The sequence below is a fragment of the Miscanthus floridulus genome, chromosome 4 (assembly GCF_019320115.1).
Source record: "Miscanthus floridulus cultivar M001 chromosome 4, ASM1932011v1, whole genome shotgun sequence".
NCBI lineage: Eukaryota > Viridiplantae > Streptophyta > Magnoliopsida > Poales > Poaceae > Miscanthus > Miscanthus floridulus.
The window spans coordinates 96,824,509-96,848,405 of NC_089583.1; the positions used below are offsets into that span (position 1 = coordinate 96,824,509).

The 23,897-nt window shown below is 50.9% G+C and overlaps 3 protein-coding genes and 1 pseudogene across 3 annotated transcripts; 1 reads left to right on the plus strand and 3 right to left on the minus strand.

The window, feature by feature from the left end:
- Window positions 1–476: 476 nt before the first annotated feature.
- Window positions 477–3,661, minus strand: LOC136550081 (serine/threonine protein phosphatase 2A 57 kDa regulatory subunit B' alpha isoform-like). Its single transcript, XM_066541534.1, has 2 exons — window positions 2,161–3,661; window positions 477–1,032 (listed from the first exon to the last, which is right to left on the minus strand). The coding sequence occupies exons 1-2, from the start codon at window positions 3,244–3,246 to the stop codon at window positions 721–723; spliced, it is 1,398 nt and encodes a 465-aa protein (XP_066397631.1). The 5' UTR covers window positions 3,247–3,661; the 3' UTR covers window positions 477–720.
- A 2,251-nt stretch (window positions 3,662–5,912) lies between these two features.
- LOC136552228 (pentatricopeptide repeat-containing protein At1g20300, mitochondrial-like) lies at window positions 5,913–7,669 on the minus strand. Its single transcript, XM_066543761.1, has one exon. It carries the CDS (start codon window positions 7,604–7,606, stop codon window positions 6,023–6,025), a length of 1,584 nt encoding a protein of 527 aa, XP_066399858.1. The 5' UTR covers window positions 7,607–7,669; the 3' UTR covers window positions 5,913–6,022.
- Window positions 7,670–9,998: 2,329 nt separating this feature from the next.
- On the plus strand, window positions 9,999–11,064 carry LOC136552229 (uncharacterized protein At1g76070-like). Its single transcript, XM_066543762.1, has one exon. The coding sequence runs from the start codon at window positions 10,178–10,180 to the stop codon at window positions 10,931–10,933; it is 756 nt and encodes a 251-aa protein (XP_066399859.1). The 5' UTR covers window positions 9,999–10,177; the 3' UTR covers window positions 10,934–11,064.
- Window positions 11,065–14,047: 2,983 nt separating this feature from the next.
- Window positions 14,048–16,422, minus strand: LOC136552230 (malate dehydrogenase, cytoplasmic-like; annotated as a pseudogene).
- Between the last annotated feature and the right edge of the window lie 7,475 nt (window positions 16,423–23,897).

The following is a 23,897-nucleotide window of genomic DNA, read 5'->3' on the forward strand; positions in this document are numbered from 1 at the left end:
TCGAATGCCTGCCCCATTTCAGAATCACATGGATGCAGTGACAGCCAACCTTTTTCAGTGTAAAATTCCATCGCCCCTGAACTGAACATTTCAGAGGGAGTAGAGGACAAGCGACTCGCCTGACAGCTTGCCTCTCTGCTGGATTCGCATCGGCGTGGAGGGGCGAGCCGAGAAACATCCAGCGCGCGACCCGGCCGCGCCGGAGGTCCGAACGGCCAAAACCAAAACCGGGGGTCAAAACTGTCGCCCCCACGTCCTATCACTACTAACCCCGCGCCACGCGACACGGGCCTCTCACTCACGGTCGCCTCCAAAACCTGACAGCGCTGTGGTTCACGCGCGCCGCTGTCGGGTTCGCCGGGCGTCACATGTCGCAAGCCGCTAGCGGTCGCCGCGGTTTTGCCAAGGCGAGATGGCCGGGATCGGCAGCTTTTGCGCCAACGTTGCACCGGCACTGTACCACTACACGGAGCACAAACTTCGCTTGCACAACAGGGTCGTCTCGGTCTTAGGCTCGGTTCGGCCGGTCTATACCCGGCTCGTGCTGATTTATACGACTAATTTGTTTAGGTAAGCCGATTTATAATGACAGCCGAACGTAGCCTTAGAGCTGCTGCTCAGGTTGCCAGCCAAAATGGCGGCGCCGTGGCGCATCCACACGTACCACCACCAGCCCACCACTCACGCATGTACACTGACACGTCGTCGCACCAGCGCGGGCTATTTGGTGTCGGCGGCGGCTGTCTCGAGCTTACGCCACCGGGCGTCCCGCACGGCGGCGGCGACCTCGGCCTCGGACCGCCGCGTGGCGAGGTCGTCGGCGCACCGGGCGTACAGGTCGGGCGCGACCTGCTGGAGCAGGGACTTGACGCTGGCCGTCGCCTGCTGCACGCACTTGCTCCAGTGCAGCTCCAGGTTGCTCTCCACGCTCGCCACGAACACCGGCAGGATCTTCTCCATCACGCCCGGCGACGACGTCGCCAGCTCCAGGAACCGCTCGTTGTTCCACACGTACAGCGCCCTCTCCGCCACCTGAATGAAACAACAAAACACAAACACGGGTTTGTCAGGGCACCAACAATGGACACTCTTAGCGATTCTAGTACAAATAAAATGATCCACGTAGACTAGAAAATATTGAGACTACTATTTATATAACGCAAACTATTACTGCTTATGGTTTGCAAATAAACCTTTTCTTTTCATCATACCTCACCTTTATTACATTTTCCTCTTCTTTTTTAGCATGAAACATCTTCTCTCTCCCTAAGCATATGTAGCTTCTGCAAGTCACTATAATAAGTGTAGAACATCTATCTTTTTATCCGATCCTATAGGACACTTAGGGCTACCACTAAAAAAGCCGCGTTGGGAAGCCCTCAGCTTGATTCCCCACCAGATAACGCACTTGCACCAGAATCCGTGAGGTTCTAAAATTCATTAGTATGGCGGTGGTGCTATTAATTATGACGACAACGTGAAAGACTGGATTACACGTCACGAAACATGGGACGAATATAGTGAAATCATCACCCCCACTTTATAAAGCAGGTTTATTACTGAATTTTTTGAGCGGAAGCTTTACTGAATTCAGATTGGTTACTTCGGTATATTCAGACGCTGTGCTTGAAACAATTGTCACCACGATTAAAGGTTTCTCAGTAGGAACCACATTTCATTAGAGCTGGGACATGAGATGATGTGTAAAAGGTGTCCTTTTGAAATAGAATTACACGAACGGTGTACGTGAAGTCGACAAACTGAAGTGACGCAACTTTATAAAGTTTCTTTATCGATCAACCGCTATTTCAGTGAAAGGGCTCTTTTTTCCTCCCCACATGTACCCAACTGTCTATGGTGCTGGGCCTGTGTAACGGGGCATGGCGGCATGGGGAAGTGGTGGATCGCTGGAATCTGAATCTCCAACACGCAGGAGTTTTTAGGAAAGTGGCCTGTCTAACGGTATGTTCAGTGATCACATTTCTAGAAACGGATCCAACTCAGTTGCGAAAATATACACACTCGGAAAATGAGTTAATAAAATCTGTGCAAACATATGTAGTCAGTGGAATTGCAACCGGCTTACGCAATATTTTTTTTATACACGAAAAAAAGAAGCACTGGACAGATTAATAAAACAAGTAGTGCGCCAAAACGAACCTGAGAGTTGTAGCTACTGACACAGCGGGCGATCCGGGAGCAGATGGGCACGGCGAGCTTCTGGAAGTGCTTGAGCTCGAGCACCTCGAGAATCTCCTCGAGCTCCTCGATGAGCAGCACCTCCTTCTGGCAGTTGGTCACGGGCCAGTGGCGCAGGATGTCCGTGACCACCGCGTCGGCGAGGCCCGGCTCCTTGTGCACGAACTGGAGCACGCAGTAGGCGAGCTGGCGGTGGTACGTGTGCACCCACCGCGTCCGGTGGAGCGGCAGCAGCACGCGCGCCAGGAACGCGCGGTGCTCCTCCTTGAGCGGCACGGCGAAGCCGTTGATGATGCTGCCGCAGATCTCCAGCAGCTCGGCGGCGCCGCAGTGGCGCTCGGCAGGGGGCGCCTCGTAGACGAACCGCAGGAACGCGGCGGCCATGGAGCGGCGCATGAAGGCGCGCTCGCAGGTGAGCTTGGAGTAGAGCTGGTGGTACACGGTCTTGAGCCGGTCGCGCTCCCGGGGGTCCTCGGAGCGGAACAGCGCGAGGAGCGACGAGAGGAAGGCGCGGTCCACGTGGTGGCGCAGCGTCTTGGCGTCCGACGCGGTGACCACGGAGAGGAGGATGTCGTACACCACCTGGAGGTGCGGCCACGACGGGGCCAGCACCATCACGTTCGTCTCCTCGTCGACGCCGTCGGGGGGCAGCAGCGCCGGGCACGCCGACGGCGGCATTGCCCGGAATAGGTTGGCGCCGACCATCTTCACCAGCGCCACCATCACGCGGTGGTCCAGCGTCTCCTGCTTGGCCCCGCTCGACCGGACGGCGCCCAGCACCTCGACGAGCCGCTCCCGCTTCGCGTCCCGCTCCTCCTCGCACTCGGCCGAGTCGTCGGCGAACGTGAACACGCGGTTGCACGAGGCGATCTTGTCGATGAGGCTGTCCGCCTCGGGCTCCGGCGACGGCGGTGGCAGCTTGGCCGTGCCGGCCGGGAGCACGCTGTCCGGCTTCTCGAGCTCGAACAGGAACTTGAGCGTGGTCGACCTCCTCTTGGCCGACGGCGGCCTCGGCGCCACCACCACCTCCGCCGCGGCAGCGCCCATAGCTTTTCGCTGGTGTTGGGCCTTGGCAGAGACAAGGTCACGGGAGAACAGCTCGCTCACTCAAGTCAAGTGTGGCCGGGAGGGTGCGCGCGCGGGTGAAGCTTAAGAGGAGCGCGCGCACGGAAGACGCCAAACGGGGCGATGCCTTCGTGGAAGCGTCTGCGCTTGGAAACGCCGCGCGTTGGAGGCTCGGAGGGGACGGCAGACGCCACGCTTGGGCTTCGTCGGCTGATGGCTTTGGTCCCGGCCGCCGCGGCCGCACCGCACAAGGCACAACGGCACAACAAGGGAGGGTCGGATGTGCCTGGCACGGCTCGGCATCTCCGGGGCCTTATAGGCGGGAGACGAAAACAATGCAGGTGGCTGGAGCCTAGCGCCTGGACGCGTCCGGATTTGGGTCGCTGGAATGCAGCGCGGCGACAGATGTCTCAGGCGCAGTCAGTCGGTGTGAGGGCGAGTGTTCAGAATTCGGAAAGCAATCCACTGCACTGGATTTGTTTGGACCGTACTGCATGCCTCTCTGCGTGGGCTGTGTTCCTGTTATCTACTCAAGTACACAGACGGTAGTAAAACCGTGAAAGTGAACTATGTTGCAATCCATTTTTTTTTAGAAAAGAGAATATATTATCTCAGCCTCTGCATCGACTAATGCATATGGCTGAGTTGCAATCCAATTTTGACTGTCATTGAGTAATCTTTTGGTCCCATTTGGAAAACAGTTTTTTTTTTTTAAATTTATTTGTGGATGATTTGAAAAGCGAGCAGAAGAAACTAACAATCGATGAGAAAGGGAAACACGAGCTTATGCTATTGCTAATGCGATCATTACGACACCTAGCATAGCAAGCCACCTGCGCTGGCTGCAGTAAACAAAAGCCTCAACGTATAAAAAGATGATTGCGGCAACCAACTCCAGGGTTAATCTAGCGGGGGCACAGAACAGAACCAATCAGGCAATGGGATCTGAGAAGAAGCTGGACGGAGAAAAGGTAGAGGTTCACATGCAGCCGATACAAGATTCCGGTCAAGTTTCTCAAGGAGACTCGACTCGTTTCGTGCAAACACCTCCGGGTGTCAGGTTGCGGTTCATGCCTCACAGTTCCGCCGGGAAGCTTACAAAGCCAAAGATGCCCTGCTGCCATGTGCAGCTCGAAAGCTTGCAAAGTGTAGGCTAGGAACGGATAGCTGCATCTAATCGAAGGGTGTACCAGTGCATGCACTGCACCGGCCGAACAAAGTGCACCGACCATTTGGTACTGCTAGGCAGCGGATCGGACAACAGAAAAGCTCATTAAACATTAGATTGGGAGAAACCGAACATATTAGATGGAGTTAAGCATGCAGTCCTAAAAGCTACAGAAAAAAGCGCGGTTGCAACATAAACGCCGCAAAAAGTGGCGGCGCATGATTATTTGTGTTGTCCTTTTGTGTAGATCACATGATTATTTGTGTTGCTACTTGCTACACGGTTTGACGCTAACGTGGTAAACAGGAATTACAGGTTCTTTACAAATGATGCTGGAACAGTGGGGTATGCAAAAAGAGCATATAAAGTTCAGTTATTCCTGTATCAGAGCAATCACTGCACTCCAGGTAAGTATTGAAAGATCATAAAAAGTTGGCAGATCAAAAATTCAAAATTGACCCCTGTTAAAAATTTTAGTAAGCAGCAGCAGACGTAAGTCTATGATAACCTTACTTCAAACGACGAAGTGAATGACAGAAAATCAGAAACACAAGCCGATTAGCAGGTACCCTACCCAAATGCAAATGCCTACTAAATAAAAAAAAGCAAGCTAAACAAGCAGATAAAGAATTCATCAGGTCGGGTACGCAGGAAGACACTTTGTTGGTAGTTCAGTAACAAATACGTGAAACCAGAAATCATACCGACTTTTCAAGCTGAAGATTGATCGTATATGGAATCCAGCCGGTCTATGAATTTAATTTGCACGGCTACTCGGTCATAGGACATACTGAGTATAACTGTATAAGTAAGGTTCTCATGCTATTAAATCAAGCATTCATTTTGAAGCAGTTCAAATCATGTGAAGCAAGGACTGCTGGTCCTACATGGTACATCTTAACACCTCTATCAGAATGAATGCCCGCCATAAATCTTCAAAAATGCTAACCACTATAAGATTGCAACATCCAAACCTAAAATGTCCCGTAAAGCTCAAACAATTTGACAGGTACACATCTACCTAAAAAGTGCAGTACAGTACAATTTCCCAAACCTAATTTCAGAAAAAAGGGAATTGGAGCCCAACAGGCAGGGTCCAAAAACTAAAGCCAAGATCTCTTCTGGTGCTTTGTGGTACCAGAACTGGCAACCTAATGTAGTCACAGGAATAGTTGACTACAAGAGGTTATGACTTAAAAGATCCAGCTTTTCCTCGCCTGACTCTGTACCACTAATGGGCAATCACAACAGTGAATACCCTAAGGCCCTACTTATGTTTCCAAAAAAAAATACTTCAAACATTAAAAGCGAATTCAATAGGGGATCCTTTGCTTGTAAACTTCCTAGCCTAAACCTAAGACTCAGCTTCGAAAGTTTAGGCCAGCAATGGTCACCTCCACCATTAATCAACTTCGCTGAACAGCTAAGCTAGTGTCCCAAGAACTCCACGTTACTTGTAGCACTCAAAATTTGACCCTCATACATCTAACTCGATGAATTTTACTCAGGAAGCTTTATTTGGGCACAACACATAAGAAAAGATACCTTTTATGTGCGACTACACTTCCGTAACATTCTAGCACATGAAAATCAGCAAGCAGATAGTGTGCTCCACAATGCATCATTAGCAGGGTGGCTAATAAAACCCCGATCAACCATCAGTTCAACAAGCTCTTCGTGCTTCTTGAGCTGTCCAGCCTTTCTCAAAAGGACCAATACCATATCACACACCTGCTTTGAAGGTTTTAAGGATTTCTCCTCGATCATTTCCTTTAGCGTTGCGTGTGCACGCTTCCAGTTTCCCCTCCCACAGAATGTCTCGATCAGAGCCGCATAGGTGTGCATGTTTGGCTCTATTCCTTCCGCATCCATGTTCTTCCTCATCCTTAGAACCATATCCATTGACTTCTCCTTATTGAACAACCTTAGAAGGCAGTTATATGTCACGACATTTGGCCTGCATTGCAGCTCCCTCATTTTCTCATACAACTTATGTGCAGCACCTATGTTGCCAAGCACAAGTAACAGCCTGAACATGGGATTGAACGTGTGGCAGTCAGGAATACACTTTTTTGCTGTCATTTTGTCAAGCACCTTCAGCGCTGCATCAAGATTGCCCTGCCCCTTCCCACAATGAGTCTCGATCAAGAAATTGTATGTGATAATGTCTGGCTCACACCGAAGCTGGTGCATCTGGTTATGCACCTGCAGCACCTGCTCAGAACGGCCAGCCTTGACATGCGCCCGCATGATAGCATTGAACGTCGCTGTGTTTGGGGGGCACCCAGAATCGATCATCTGGCACAGGAGCTCCTGCGCACGGGGAACCTGCCCCGCACGATACATTGCATCAATCACAGCAGTGTAAGTATACACATTCGGCATGATCCCTGACTGCTGCATTTCTGCGAACACGTGCTCTGCCTCATCGAGCCTCCCGGCGCGGCACCACGCGTGGACCACGGCTGTGTAGAGCACAACATCCGGTGTGAAGACAGTCGTGCAACTGTCGAACAGCGCCTGCGCCTCACTGGCAAGGCGCTTCTTGGAGAGAGCAGCCAGGAGGGATGCCAGTGTGGCAGGCTCCGGAGCCCCGGCGCCGTACTCCTCCATGCGGCGGAACAGGTCGGCGGCCTCCGACGGCATCTCGGCTCGGACATAGCGGCGGATCAAGGCGAGGATGAGCCGCGATGAGATGGGGACGGCCCGCTCCCTCATTTCGTCGAGCAGGTGGCGCGCGAGCGGGAAATGGTGGTGCTTGGCGAGCAGGTCTATCATGGAGGCGTAGAGATCGGGGAGGGAGTCGGCAGGAAGGGAATGGGCGATGTGGTGGAAGAAGGCGACGGCCTCGGGGAGCGGGACGCCGCGGCGGAGCGCGAGGAGGCGGCGGAGGAGGGGGAGCGGGAGGTGAGGCGGAGGTGGGGAAGGGAGCAGGTCCGAGATGGTGGACGAGAGGGACGGGAGCGGGTCGAACGGCGGGGATACCGGGAGCTCAGCGGCCGCGTTGGCGCGGCGGTGGTCGAGGAGCGCCGCGTGCAGGGCGTCCAGGAGCTTGGTGTCGTCGTGGGTCAGGGGCGGGGGCGACGGGCTCGGGGAGCCCTCGCAGAAGTGGCGCAGGAAGACGATGCCGCCGGTGACGGAGAGGTGGCGCTTGGGCTTGAGGAAGAGAGCCATGGCGTGGCGGTGGCGGTGGCGGTGGCGGGAGATGGTGTCGCGGCGTGGCGGGGACTGGGGGAGGAGCAGTCGCCGACGAGTAGGGTTTTGGGTTTGGGACTTTTGTGTATCGTGTTCGATTGTCTTGGGCCTGTAGGAGTTCAGGCTTCAGGGAGTGAGGCCTTATTGCAGTTTCGGCCCATGAAGGTAACAGAGAGATGTTGGTTTTCGCAACAACAAAAAAATCACAGAGAGATGCTGGGCTACCCTCTTGTGACTAATGGGAACTGTGTCTCATGAAAGGGGGTTGGCTGGTGCTGTTTGTACGTACTTTGTACAGATGATGATGGTGCCGGTCGGCGGTCACGGATCCGTGGGCCGGTGTACTTTGTGCGCTGGGCAGTGGTGTGATCAGTACGGAGGCAGCTGACGTGGACCATTATCTTATCATGGGAACGCAACGAATCGTGTGAAAGAGGAAACGTCTCTCTCGACAGGGATAGCTATTAGCTGCAGCGTCTTTCGTCGATCAATTCCCCCTCATCGTTTTTCTTCTGCTCACGGTCAATCTCCATTAAAATTCAGAATAGCTAGATCCATCATTACGTTACGAACACTTTGGATTGCACGAATATTCATAAACTGATTTTCATCTAAATTGTACCAACGCTGTGAATAGCTCCAGATCTTAAAATCAAACTCGTACGACGCTTTGCAGTATGGATGACCGCACAGGCAAACACTCAAGGCCTGAGAACAGATGCCCAATGAACGACGGCCAGCATTCATGTAGGTGGAGTTGAGAAACGTCTTCTGTCTGGTGTTTTCCTTCTTCATCTTCCCGCCACCGAAGAATGAGGAAGACTGATCTGAAACTTAATCTCCCTAGTGCTTCATCGTGGTTAGATCTAACCACGATAAAAACGGATAATGGATCAGAAAAAATTATTCCATGGCGGCGACATCATCTTCGTCTTGATGTCGTCGTCCGAAAAGAAAAATCTCCATGTCATACTAGTGAGGATGCTGATGTCATAGTTGTCGCTCGCATCTTCAACAGAGCCACCATGGAGAAAACGATTGCACACTATCCTCTCGCCTTCGCCGAAGAGGAGAAGATAAATCCCTAAAACCAAAAAACTTAGCATAGAGAGACCCTAACTCTAAGAACTCGATCTACTGGGGAAAAAAAAAACTTATTAAAACCGATGAATCCTGCTCCCTCCGATCTCTGGCGATATACCGGAGGGGGACCAGTGGAGGCGGTGGCGGCCCTCCAAGCAGCGAGACGCGAGACCCAACTTTCCAACGATATATTACTCTACTTACTACTGTATTTACTATTAACATAGGACTGCGTCTTTATGCACGATTGACAACGGCAACGGCATGTTTGGTGGACAGATGGTGGGCTTCGTTCAGTCAATTTGTGCCATTACTTATATATAAAGAAAGAATCAGTCTAGTTAGTGGTAACAATTTAACAAACTTCCTCTCAGTGTGGCCATGGCGATGCTTTCCCCATCTTTACTCGACCCGTCGCCTTTCTCAGTTACTCGTAGTCGTAGCCGCCAAATCCAAATGTGAACACTCGAAATCCGCGGTCACTGTACCACGCCAACAGAGCAAATCAGCAAAGGCGTCGGTATCCTGCACCGCTGCCGCTGGCCCGCTGCGCCACATGCCTTGGCGGCTTCGCGCGCACCGCGGCACCGGCGCCCACAGGCCCCAGGGCGCGTGAGGAGGAAACCGCCGTTCGCAATCGCTCCGCAGCGCACCAACCACGGCGCGCCCGTAGGCGCGCACTGGCACCAACCGCGGGTCGACATGGTGGACGGTGCCCTGCCTGCCTGCCGCCCCGCGGAATTTCGGTCGCGGCAACCAGGTCGTACGTACCCACCAGCGCGCGAGTCACAGAAAAACCGCTTCAACGCAGCTAGCGGCCGCGGCCCGTCCGTCGTACGTGTGGTGGCCTTAATGAGTACCACCCGCCACCATCAGCTCTCGCGCGATCTAATCCAACGCGAACCTGTTTGCTTACGCTCAAATTTAGCTTATGCTAAAATAGAGACTTGCTAAATCACAGGCGCCTGATTTTTTACTTCTTTTCAGGCGACGAACAGCATCCATCTAATCTAAATCCAATGATCGGTACTCATTCTCATCCTTAGGACCGAACACCTTTCCCTTGCTGCTAGTTCATTTTCATTTTCAGGCACCTGTAAGATAGGAAATGTGGCTAAAATATTATAAGAAAAAAAAATATTTTATGGCTGAAAAATAGCTCAAGCAACATGTAAGTACTCCTCTGTTTGACCGCGCCACACGCGATTACTCCGACCAAGCAGCTCCCCGAGCCCTATCCGGATTTATTTTTAGTCACCAAACCTTCGGAGTTGAAGCCGTATATATACAGCCCCTCTCGAGATCGACAAGGAGAAGCAACCAGAGTGTCCAGCCGAGGGAGAGACTGATCCAGACGCAAAAGCCATCCGCCGAGTTCCAGGTCTCACCAGCCAAGAATAAATCTAGCTAGGAAGCTACAGTTCGAGCAAGAAGAAGTTAGTGTTGGGTAGTAGTCGAGTTGGTTCCATGGAGAAGAAGCATAAGAAGCAGCACGCGAGGTCAAGGAGCTTCACCGGCGGCGGGCTGGCCTCCTTCCTCAAGTCCACCGTCGCCTCCTTCTCCTCCACCTTCCCGTCCAGCGGCGGCGGCAGGAGGTCATCCTTCAACCACCGCAACGCCTTCTCGGGCCCCATCGTCTCCATCGTCCCGCCGGAGGCCCGCGGCGGCGGCAGGAGGAATAAGCGGTCGCCGGGGTACGTGACGCCCGAGCCGTTGTCGCCCAAGGTGTCCTGCATCGGCCAGATCAAGCGGAGCAGCTCCAGGCGCCAGAAGAAGGTCAACCCGTGCGGCAAGAACGGCGGCGCCTGCCCGCTCCCGCCGCGGCCACCGCTGGCGGAAGCGAAGCCTTGCAGGCCCAAGCGCTCGCTCGTCAAGCGGATGTCCTTCCGGCGCAGCAGGTCGCGTTCTCGGTCAAGTTCTAAAGATACCCTCATCGGTAACGGGAAAGCGATGGCGGCGGCGGCCCCGGCTCCAGCGCCGCCGGCGGGTCTCGGCCAGATGAGGCGGTTCACGAGCGGGCGCGCCGCGTTTCAGGACTTCGACTGGCGGGAGGAGGAGAGGAGGAGCCGTGACAGCGATGAGGAGGACGAGGACGACGGGTTCGTCGCGCATTCGGCGCCGCTGGTGCTCGGGGGCGGGGTGGTTGCCTCGGAGCCCAGGAAGGAGGTCAACCTGTGGAGGCGTCGCCCCATGGCTCCTCCCACTCCTCTTGAGCTTCCCTAGGCTATAGCGAGCTGCATGCACGTTGTTCCTTCATCTCTGTGTGCCAATGTCCTGCCTTTTTCTTTAGTTTGTACATACTGCTCTACACAGTACACGCCTAATATAAGTGATGAACATACAAGTTTAGTTGATTTTGTAAATGGTGCTGCTCATCTTTGGAAAGGAAGTATATAGAGACTAAAAAGTGCAATCTGTCTGCCTAGCTAGCTTGGAAATTTTTCTTCTATAATATATACTAGCCACTGGTGATGTATTTGGTATAGGAAAATTTTTGAGAAATATGGCTCATATGTCTAATATATTTTTTCATCGTGTTGGTACGGAAGGTTGGTCTCAATATTGTAAACGAACATAGAGGTTAGTTGTCATTACATGGTGCATATTCTAGGCCAGCAAATCAATGACATGTTAGTGGAAATAAGTATTTGATAAAGTTGGGCTCAAGCAACTAACACACCTAGATTTAAAGCACAACATTGGGTAGGATTATATTATAGGTGGAAATAATAAAAACTACAACAAAAGTATTTCTCCTAACGCGAGGGTTCACAAAAAAGTGAATTAGGATCCACTCCCCTTAGGCAAAACTACAACACGTATCCAACAACTACGGACGACAACAATGGCAAGAGTACAATACAGGAGGACAGCGACGAAAAGCACTACTACTACGGGTACAGCATCCTAAGACAACTAATCTACCTTGGAACCACGCATCTTTATTCCTGTGCTCGGTGGATTCTTCTACGGCCCTGGCTATGGATCTGCATCTTCTCGTGGCAATGGCTGAGTGAGAGGAACCAAAGGTTCTGCTTCTAACACTTCCGAAGGTGGAGGTGCTGGCGGTTCTACATCACCGGTTCTCCTTCCTTCAGATGGGTGGATAGGGATCCCCTCCAAGATCGGGGCATCCTGCCTTTCATCAACCAGCGTCCTCCGCTTGGCCCTAGTGAACAAATAGGCCTCACCCAGCTGATGAACATGCCGATCTTCGGCCTCCTTTAGAGCTTCTGACATGGCGGTCTCCCGGCTCTTAGCAGCTGCAACACTGGTATGCGCTTTGGCAAGCTACACCTGGAGCATCCGAGTGAAGATCTCGGCTTCTTCGACGCGCCAGAGGCACGCCCTCAGCTCTAAGGCTTGTTGGTCATACTGCTCATCCAGAGCAAGCAGGTACGTGGTCAAGTGCACCAAGGTAGGACTATCTTCTTGCACATCCCATCCTTGCAAAGCCTCCATGCGAGCCCTCCATGCCCGTCGATTCCTATCCAAGGGTGGAAAGAACCTCATGGGGGTATGGGTAATGGGCTCTTCATAGAGCTGGCAAAGGTATCGCAAAGCTTTACGGGCCACAACCTGGTAGGTGTCGGTGAAGCTAAACCCGGTTGCGGTCACACTCCAGGTTTCGGTGATGTCGGAGAACTCTTCACTCTTTCCAATGTAGACGGTAACCTCACACCGATCGGTGCCATGCTTCTCATACTCACGGCCCTCATACTCGGGATGATCTTTGACTCCGAGCTTTTGCAGGGTGGCATGCAGGATTCTAGGAAAACCCTCAATGTTCAGGCAGTAACTACTAGCCTAGGCTCCTGCCATTTTTTGTGGTGGCTACAAAGAAGGGCTGAGCAAAAAGCTTGCTCAAAGGGAAAACCTAAGCGAGCTAAAGCGCGCCGAGTGGTGGTACCAATGTCTAAGCCAGGCTCTGCTTATAAAGGCGGAGCAGTCTGTGGTCCTAGCGCGGTTCACTTAGAACTGATGAAGATCACTACTTTTTGTCTTTGTCCTACAAGCATGTGTACTGCTTTTGTTTTCCCTTTCCATTTTAGCTTTAGTCAGTGCTTCCGTGGAGGCTTCCAATTGTTCAGTGTCCATAGCTAACAGACCTAGAGATTGCTGAATTCTATATACATCCAATTTTCATGGGCACATGCATCTTATGTCTTATCATAGTCGTATCCATCCTGGCTACTAAACATCTCTACTTATTAAACATGTCAATAGTACTTTGGTTCTTTACTTAGCAAATTGTGTTCTTGGTATGGGTAAAGGACATTGAAGTGTTAGTATTTTTGTGGGGATGGGTGCTAGTTGGCGTGAAGCCACCGCTGGTTTAAAGGCGTGCATGCATGCATGCACTGCTGCTACCGTTGGCCCACTTTTGATGTATTCTCATAGAGAAAGGACAAGCCATTAAATTTTACCTTCTCACAAGGAGACAAGAACAGGTACAGCTGGGGCACCGGCCATGCATGCAAAGCAAGCAAGGCCCCAGCAGCATGCATGCGTGCCGACCACCATGCTAATTAGACACCGGCCATACAGGCACACCATCCATCTATTAGATGCATGGATGCATGTGTAAGTACAAATGTTCCTACATGATCGGTGGATTGTTTTTATCTGATGGTAAAGAGGAGAGGCATTAAATATGTCCACCTGCCCGACTTGTTTTTATGTGATGGTAGCATGGAGGGAAGACATTAAATGCGTCTACCTGCTTTTGACCCACCATGCATAGGCAAAGATGTCCAGTGCTTTTAAATTTACTGAGTGAATTTCTAGATACCTTAGGAAATGGCCTCGGACACTGCTCATCTCGTGCGAGAAAAAATCTTGTCGCTTTCCTTTTATTGGTCTCCGCGCTAGACTCAATGGTGGACTGCGCCAAGACCAATGACTGCTCTACCACTACAATCACTCGCTCTGATGGTGAAGGACCCGATGCGTGTTCTTTTATTATGAGAGAAAACACTATTATTTTACTAAAACAGTACGACGGATAAGTTCTAAGTTCAAACGAATAGGGCGTTCGGTAACATTCCCGCAAGAACGTGTGCCACAAGACCGCGCGCCTAGGCAAACATTTCTACAAGAACATGTGCGGTTTGCCACAAGACCACGACATTTGTCATGTGCCGGGACAGAAAACAGAGCAGGTACGTGCCCAGCAATAAAGCATCCGTTTGGAACACAATGAATTTGCAACAGGAAACTAAAAACAGAAACCGTAAAATCAGAGAGGAAAAAATCAATGGAATCCAGAAAGGGTCTAACAGTAAACCTAAGGATAGTTAGGCACCAGGAAAGCAACAAAACTATGCTACCACTTCCCCATCGTCAAGCATTTCAATAGCAAGTTTTCAATAAATGTCCTGCAAGTCATCAGGCAAAAAAGGAGCTACAAGCTTCATACACGCTGGGCGAAGCCAGCAACATGCCTGCACTACGACGTGCAGCAGCCCTGAGTGAGAATCTATGAATGAAGATTGAGTTTCTTTTATTCAAAACATAGGGGTAGCAATTGCTCTCAGGGGTATGGTAGAATTTACTCGAGGCATGAGTAAGCAAGCGGCTTCTCCTCCGACAGCTCTTGGGCAGTGGCATCCAGCTTCTTCCTTGAGAACTCATCAATCGGGAGGCCTACATGATACAACATCAGGCAACTTACAAGGTTTAAACTTAAATTTCTTGGAAGCCAGGTGCACTGTAATCTATGATAAAAACACTTATGTTTGAACTTTGGTGTTGGGAAGATGATAGCTTATTAGATTATGATAAAACATGTTAGCGTGGTGCAGCATAGGCCCTGTATGCATAAACTTATTAGCTGCAATAATTTGTGGGAGTTGGCTGGGGGCCTAAGTGGTTGGATATTCAAGCTCAGTCAAACTGTGTACTATAATCTGGATTGTTTGGATCAGCTCAAGATCTTTTAGCACCTTTCCATTAGCTCTATTTGATTAAGAAAACGGGCCATAATCACTTACTACTGAGTAGGACGGCAAGTTTTTATTGAAATCCTTTAGACACCAAGAGCTATGGAAGAAACTGCAACATCTAGCCATCTATGAAAAAAAACTACAATGAACAAAGGCCCCAAACAGCTATGTCAAGTCTTCCTTTCAACACTACAACAATCATACCTTGAACGATTTTCCATTCACCACCACTGCATGTTACTGGGAATGAGTAAATAAGTCCAGAAGGAACACCGTATGAGCCATCAGAGTGCACACCCATGGAAACAAATGTTCTCTACAATAAAAAGAATTGAAGGTGTTGATACAAGTTCACATTTAAAACTGAAAGAATCGAAAGACAAAAAGAACTAAAGCTGACCTCACGGGTTCCAAGAACCCAATCACGAATGTGGTCACAAGCAGAGCTAGCAGCTGAGAGAGCACTGGAGAGCTTTCTCGCTTTGATGATTGTAGCACCATGCTGTTGGACAATTGTGATGAATTCGCCATTAAGCCTGCTAGAACAAAGGGTGAAACCGTTAGTTCCCGACCTGGCAGGAAAATAATAAACAGTAATATCCAAGTATTTTTGGCATTTCTGATTTACCACTCATCATCAGCAACAAGCTCACGAACAGGCTTCTCCGTAGCGGAAGTCTTCACTGTGGCATGGTTAACATCAGGGTACTGAGTGGATGAGTGGTTACCCTAGATGATAACATTCTTCACATCACTAACTTGGACACTAAGTCTCTTAGAAATCTGGCCAAGAGCCCTGTTGTGGTCTAGACGGGTCAGGCAAGTAACGTTCTTCTCAGGAATAGATGGAGCGAATTCTTTCAAGATAAGAGCATTGGTGTTTGCTGGGTTGGCCACCACCAGAACCTGCAGAGCAGAGAATGGGTATTGAAAATTCTACAGATGAAAACAACAAAGAAACATAATGAACCAGACATGGCTTCTCAGGAAACTAAGGGTACATAATAACTGGAATTCAGATCATTTGATTTGATTTAATATATGTTGAGGCTACTTGTTAAGGCATACAATGGCAGATTGGCAGCGGCATAGTGTGGAGCATACAAAATAGAAAAATCTCATAAAACAGGGCAGGTCCATTTTATAATGGCCATATATAATACACCATTCATGTACATCACCATTGACCACCCAGATGAATAGCTAAATCAAGTGCATGATGACAAGATAACCACTTACATGACTGAATTGAGTGATCGGTAGCACTATCAGCACCAAAATGACCAAATTTAGTGCATGATGACTTAGTCTGCTACAAAAAATTGGATGGTAGCCAATACCTTGCACTTAGGGGCCGCATGTGCTTCAAGGGCAGATGCTTGGGCTTTGTAGATTGAAACATTTTTCGACATAACATCTTTCCTTTCCATTCCCTCCTTACTGGGGAATCCACCAACCATGACGGCCACATTCACACCAGTGTAGGCTTCCACAACATCAGTTGTTGCGACAACTCCTATAGTTTACCAAACGTTTATACATCAGCAAGGCAGCAAGAATAATTCACATATAGAAGACAGAAGAGGCAGTACTCTCTGAATTAGCACATCAGCTTACCCTTTAGAAGAGGAAATGCAGCATCAACCAACTCCATCTTAACGCCATTAAGGGCTTCAACTGTTGGTGGATGTCAAGCATGTGCAGAATAATAGGTTGGCCTACACCAAGCATAACTCCCCTAGCAATCATGGGAACAAGAGCATATCCAATTTGTCCTATCGAATGAAAAAACAAATTAGCTCACATTGCCTTCCGAAAATTAGAGAAAGATCAGTTTAAAATGCCCCCTTGTACAAATCGTTTTACTGTGGTAACAGCGAGAGAATGGAATCATAATATGAAGTCAGCACTAAAGTTGCAAATCAGTATGGTTCAGTACTAACCTCTGAGAACTAAAATATACTCAACTATAGACTATTTCCTCTCGATTTCTAGTATAGCAAGCAATTTTATCAGATAATATTGGGCAAGTTCACTAAGTGCAGCTAGCAAGTTAACTGGATCAAGTGGCTACCACAAGGATCTACCCATCAAGCCCAACCACCAATCAGATCAGCTAGCACCACAGATCGGCTCAACTTTACCAGCTGAATAAGGACAGTGACAGTGAGCTCTTCGACTGGTTAAATCTACGTCAACCCTAACACCCTAAACAACATTAGATCAAGCAACAAAAACAGAGATCTAGCGAGTAAACACACTCTAAACCCCATAGGATCGAATCAGGCTCGGGCGGACCAGGCCAGATTCGAGCAGGGACCAGACGACAACAGATACTATGCGGATCGGGAAGGAAGGAGGGTTCAACACCGTACCTGCGGCGCTAGTGACGAGCACGCACATCAGGTCCTTCGCCATCGGAGAGAGGCAAAGAGAGAGGAGGTCGAGAGTAGAGAGAGAGGGCCGAAGGAGGCAGAGGGGAAAAACTCACCTGCGGTGGTGCGCCGCCCGCGTAGGGGCCTGATGTGGCCGGCTCGCCCGTCGTCGCTCCGGAGCCACCAGCGTCGGGGGAGGAGAAGAAGAGGACACCCGCTGCCGCTCTAGGGGTGGCCCGTGTTGGGGTAGGAGAGGAAGAGGGTGAGGTACCGCTAGATCCAAGCGCCGAGTTTCATCGCCACCACCGCCGATGGTGAGGAAGAGGCAGCTAGGGTTTCATTGACCACACATGGACCAGCGGGATGAGGCAGCGCCGGGGGAGAGCAGGGGCTCGGACACCGCCGTGGCCACTAGCATTGGATGGCGCACCATGGCGCCATGCCAAGGGACGCCGCTGCGCCGCGCATAGGGTGTGGGGAGCCTCGACGGTCGTGACGAGGAGCAAGGGAGAGAGCGAGAGCGCAGAGAGGAGAGAGACGAGGGGAGGAGCGGAGCTGCTGTCGCCTGCCATTTTGGAGCCTAGCTCTACAAAGCAAACAAGGCCCAGCAGCATGCATGCATGCATACTTGCATGCGTGCCGACCACTAGTTAGGCACCGACCATGCATGTCGAGAATCTACCGTTCTCTGCTACGCGCCACCGTCCATTTGCGTGCCGGGTACCATGAGCAAGAAGCCGTACTTCATTTAATGCGTTCAATTGCTTCATCTATCAACTGCCGAACGCACGGAGGAAGACCAATTGTGACGTGCTTCATCTGAGCCGTGGAATTTCTATCTAATGCACCAAATAAAAAGAACTTACGTGGACACCCTAGAAGGCCGCTGATTCGACGTGCCTTCATATCTTTAATTTTTTCTCATTTCGATCTCATCTTTCGTATATGAGCATTCATGCTAAGTTGGTCAATCGAGAACTTGTGGAGGAGCTTAAAATTTGTGGGCATGTGTTGACATGCATGTTGTGTCGCGTTCATAAATCCAGGGTCCCTCGGGGATCGGCTTCCGCGCTAAGGCTCGGCCTAAGAGTTTAAATATAACAGGCCGGAAGGACGGCCCAGTCGCCGACTAGAAGGTCTAGACCAAAAGGAGCGACGCCTGCTCGTCGACCCCTTCGGCCCACCACTCCAATCGAAGCACTCGCTTTGGCCTCCAGCCGCCTCCGAACGCCCTCTCCGATCAGAAGGCTAGCCCAAAGCACTACTTCCGACTCTGACCCCACGTCCCTCTGACTGGGGCTCGTAGGAACCCTGCTCACCACTCTTCTCCGACCGGCGCATTCAAAGCCGACTGGAGCCATCTGACCGGGGATGCTCGCTCGGTAGGAACCAAGAGACGTGCGGAGAAAAGCAAGGCAAGGCTCACAAGTCAAAACCACTATACCAAGGACCATACCCTGCATGGAACAGTACTCTACAGCCACCCTGACACAAATAGTATTATAGGCGCCGCTAAAAACTCCCATACGGTAAGACCCTCCCCCACGTGCCTCTGGGCATCGATAGCGTTATGGGCACTAGGATTTACCGTACCGAGTGAACGTGGTGAGACTCCTCACATGCCTTTAGACATCGAACAGTATTTGCAGGTACCGACGTCTATCGTCCCTAAAGAAGACAGCACGACCTCCCACATGCATCTGACATTCTACAGTACACATCAACAATGTTGTAGGCACCTACCATTATCTTGTATCCACCGGTGTGGGCAACATGCCTCAGTAGGCATGGGCAACAAGGCTCGGTAACATACACACTCTTTCCCTCTCACTTGTAAAGCCGTCCCCTTCATCTATAAAAGGGGGTGCGCTTCCTCCAACAAAAGGAGACCGATTCCAGTTGATCAGAGTTCCTGAGATCGATAGCTCACAACCACAGAACCGCCAGGTTCAGACCTCAAGCACTCGCTTGAACACTTAGCTCATAGCAAAGTTCCTATCGCTCTTGGCCCTTCCGACCATGAAAGGTCCTAGTATGGCTAGAGGGGGGGGGGTGAATAGCCTATTTAAAAATCTATAAATCAACTAGAGCAATTTGATTAGTATGACAAATAGCGTAATGCAAACTTGCTCTAGCTCTACAAGGGTTGCAAGCCACCTATCCAACAATTCTAGTTGCAATGATTACTTAGGCACACAAACTTGCTACTCTCAAGAGCTCAACTAGATGAATGTAAACAACAAAGCAAGCTCTCAATTCTAATTACTCTAAAGAGCTTGTATCAACTAGTTTGCAAGAAAGTAATCAAGTAAATAGGGTGATTATACCGCCGTGTAGGGGATGAACCAATCACAAGATGAAGATCAAGCCAATCACTGGGAGAATGCAAATGACAAGAGACAACCGATTTTTCTCCCGAGGTTCACGTGCTTGCCAACACGCTAGTCCCCGTTGTGTCGACCAACACTTGGTGGTTCGGTAGCTAAGAGGTGTTTCACAAACCTCGTCCACACGATAGGACACCGCAAGAACCGACCCACAAGTGAGGTAACTCAATGACACGAGCAATTTACTAGAGTTACCTTTCGGCACTCCGCCGGGAAGGTACAACTCCCCTCACAATCACCGAAGGCGGCCACGAACAATCACCAACTCGTGCCGATCCTTCACCGCTGCTCCAACCGTCTAGGTGGTGGCAACCACCAAGAGAAACAAGCGAAATCCGCAGCGCAACACGAATACCAAGTGCCTCTAGATGCAATCACTCAAGCAATGCACTTGGATTCTCTCCCAATCTCACAATGATGATGGATCAATGATGGAGATGAGTGGGAGGACTTTGGCTAAGCTCACAAGGATGCTATGTCAATGAAAATATGCAAGAGATATCCCTTGAGCCGGCCATGGGGCTATAAATAGAGCCCCCATCAAATAGAGCCGTTATACCCCTTCACTGGGCAGAACGCGCTCTGACCGGACGCTCCGGTCATACTGACCGGACGCTGGCCCTCAGCGTCCGGTCGCCCGATGGACGCCACGCGTCACCAGCTTCAAACGTTGTTCGTCAGATTTCAACGGCTACGAAGCTGACCGGACGCTCCGGTCAAAACTGACCGGACGCTGAAGCCCCAGCGTCCGGTCGTTTCCAGTAAGCTCCCCGAGGCATGTTTTTTCGACCGGACGCGTCCGGTCCACCTTGACCGGACGCAGACCAGCGTCCGGTGCTCAACCTTAGCGACTGTGCCGTCTGACAGCTCGACCGGACGCAGCCCTTCAGCGTCCGGTCGCTGAGTGACCCAGCGTCCGGTCAGTAGACCGACGCCAGCATCATTTCGACCAACTCCATTTCAACTCTAACTTCTTCACCCTTGCTCAAGTGTGCCAACCACCAAGAATTTTGCATCCGGCGCAATAGAAAATAGACATTTCATTTTCCCGAAAGCGCCGAATCCCGCCTCGCAAGCTCGGCGGGAGGGAGAGAGAGACCCAAACCCATCTCAACCCTGCAAACACCTTGTGCACATGTGTTAGCATATTTTCACAAATATTTTCAAGGGTGTTAGCACTCCACTAGATCCTAAATGCATATGCAATGAGTTAGAGAATCTAGTGGCACTTTGATAACCGCATTCCGATACGAGTTTCACTCCTCTTAATAGTACGGCTATCTATCCTAAATGTGATCACACTCACTAAGTGTCTTGATCACTAAAACAAAATGGCTCCTACATTTTATACCTTTGCCTTGAGCCTTTTGTTTTTCTCTTTCTTCTTTTCCAAGTTGCATTTGACCATCACCATGCCATCACCATTGTCATGATCTTCGCCATTGCATCATCACTTGGAGTAGTGCTACCTATCTCATAATCATCTTGATAAACTAGGTTAGCACTTAGGGTTTCATTAATTAACCAAAACCAAACTAGAGCTTTCAGACCAGAGCCTACCGGACCTCTTGTACACCCCATCTTTCTTCTTCTTATTTGTAACCCCACTGCAAACTTCGAGCACCTGGGCTCAGGAATAAAGTCACCGACCGACCCCGACTGGACGTAGGGCACGTTGCCTGAACCAGTATAAATCCTATGTCATTGAGTGTTAGGCCACCTCCGATCACAACGTACAGCAAAACTATAAATATTCACTAGTTGGTCACTTTCTGCACCGACAGTTGGCGCCGCCCGTGGGGAAGACGTTGTACGTTCAACACTTTTTGGTCATCGGATGGCCCATTTTTCCACCACCCCCACCGTGGTGGGCTCGGGCGATACGATTCGCTTTGGCTCGCTAGAATTTCCTGCACTCTCACCCGCTGGGATGCAGGTTCCGCTCGTCTTTGAGCCATCCTAGGCATTCCTCTTCGGAAGCCTAGACTTCGTCGTCGATCGGCTCGGCATGCTACACCTCCGCGAGAAGGTTCGCGACCCAGCACTCATCGGAGGGACGTCCTCCATTGACTTCGGGACACGCGACTTCAACGACGTGGCATCTACGCTTCATTTCGAGCAAACTCTCTGCTCAAACCCCGCTATGAGTAATATACATGCCGTTATTTACTTACTACATTCTATCTTCCGCCAAATACCCGGAGGGCTGCCGTTGTCCCTGTCGTGACCACCATACGGCCGGTTCCCCTATGGCCTCGTGTCTCCCGCAGACGCATACACCTGGGGACTCCAAAAGATGCCAGCATCGCACCCTCTCATGTCTGAGTTTGTGGGGATGGTGAGTTATGCTCCTACCTATTTCCTCGACATCATGGATGATGACGTTGGGAGTGACGGCTCTAGCATCGGCGATGTGGCACCTAGCCACCGTCCGTCCCAGGAGTACGCTATGGCGAACGCTTCGGAACAGCCGCTCGGGGTAACGGAGTCCTTCTTGACCCACGCCCCTTTGGGCCCTCACATGGAGACCCCCGAGCTCACACTTGAGCACGGGGAGGAACTACGACAACGGTGGCTGCATCAGCCACCAACTACGCCGGCATGCCCGTCGCACCACACTACGCCCCATGCGCATAGACCAGCGAGTGGCGCTCGGGGGCACACCTGTTAGGTCCAGCACAACACCATGGACAGAGGGAATGATCCCCCACACTTTGCTCGGGCGAACCAGAACATCGTCGCCGCGGTAATGCTTCTGCGTGGCCTGTCTGAGCCGAACGACCCTCATGAACAGGCGATCCATCGGAACCTCTAGGCACTAGTGGAGACCGACATCGTTCAACAAGTGGAGTGCTCCATATCACAACGCCGACATGCGTCCTCGTTCTTCGCTAGGGGAACGAGAATGCGGCAGATGGGTCGCTCCACCCGATCACCGCTACAATCACCGAGTGCGGCACAGGAGGCCGCACTGGCACCTCATCTTGACTCAGTGACTGCCTGTATTCATGTGGCTCGGGCCGAACTGAGACACACGCAACAGCGATTGGAGTCCCAACCTTGATGGCCCAGGACCGTGGACCCTTGTCCAAAACCCCCAACAAAAGCCGTTCCCACCGTGCTTCAATGGAGGCCACTACAAAGGTAAGACCAAGCACTAAGGTCAAGACGAGGGCCCCTCTACGCAGAGGAGAAAAAAGAATAGAAAGAATCATCGCTGACCAGCCAACTTCGCGTCGGTCGCCGTGGCCGATCACGCGGGCACGCAGCCCCAACAAGACCCTCTAGGCCACTTCCATGATCTCATGGAGAGCTCGTGCACCAACCATGACTACCCTGTCAAACACCTCTACAAGGACTGTTAGCTCCTCAAGCGCCTGCTGAGGTAGGCTGGCGGGCCAAAGGAAGAAAAAGGCGAGGAAGCAGCGACCAAAGTAGGGGGCACAGCGGGCGAGGATCCAGATGACTGAAGGTTGAAGTGATCTGACAGGACGCGTACCGACCAAAGGATGACAACGACGCCCATCTCTCTGAACTACTAGAACAGCTATGTCATTTTTCCTAAAGCTTCAATCTTACCATTGTTTACTTAGTATATGCTCCTACAAAAGCACCCCAACCTGAACACTTTTTTGGCTCGGGGTGCTCGGGGGCTCCACTAGAGTACACTACTATCATTATGCTTAAAGACTACCTCCCTGTTTTGTTTACATATGGTGAAATTCCTTTCTACCCAACCAACGGGATAGTTTGTTCCTTAGTTTTGCTTTACATAGCTTTGCTTTAAAAACATTCCAACCGATCGCACCCCGCCTTTCCCTACGGTTATGAACAGCCTTGCCTCGCGGGCCATGCCCTAGGCTCCCAAGGTCGCGGCCTATGGGATAAATGGGCAGGTACAAGAAAGAAAGAATAAAAAACAAAATTATGCTAAAGAAAAACTAAGGAACGAAAGGGAACAGGCTCCCCCGAATGGAGCAATTCCGTCACAGAAAAAAAACTGATGGTAGTCATTAAGCACATAGTAATATTTACATGGGGGCTCCGCCACAAACTTAAACTTCTACCTTCACTAAATTACTTATATTTTGCAAGCTATTGGTCTATTGGACTAGCCCGACGACATCTGCTGACGATACGACCGACGAGGGCGCAGGCTGCTCACTCCCCGGTGGCACGACGTTTGGCTTGGTCAGGGCTAGGGTGACGTTCACCTCCGACCCAGGCTCCGCGCTATTTGTAGGCTAGGCAGCGTCTTCCCCATGCATGCTTCTGGCCATATCTTCATGGCAGACGTCCATCACCCATTGGGCAGAGACTTGCTCCACCACTGACCTTGCGTGCGGTAGCAAGCCCTCCCTGATCGACTAGATATCCTCCGTCCTCAAGCCTTTAGCATACCCGCTACAGATGGCAGCAAAGTCCAGGTTCGGATGATGCGTCGCCACCGAAGTCAGCACCCCCGATGCCCCGTAGAACA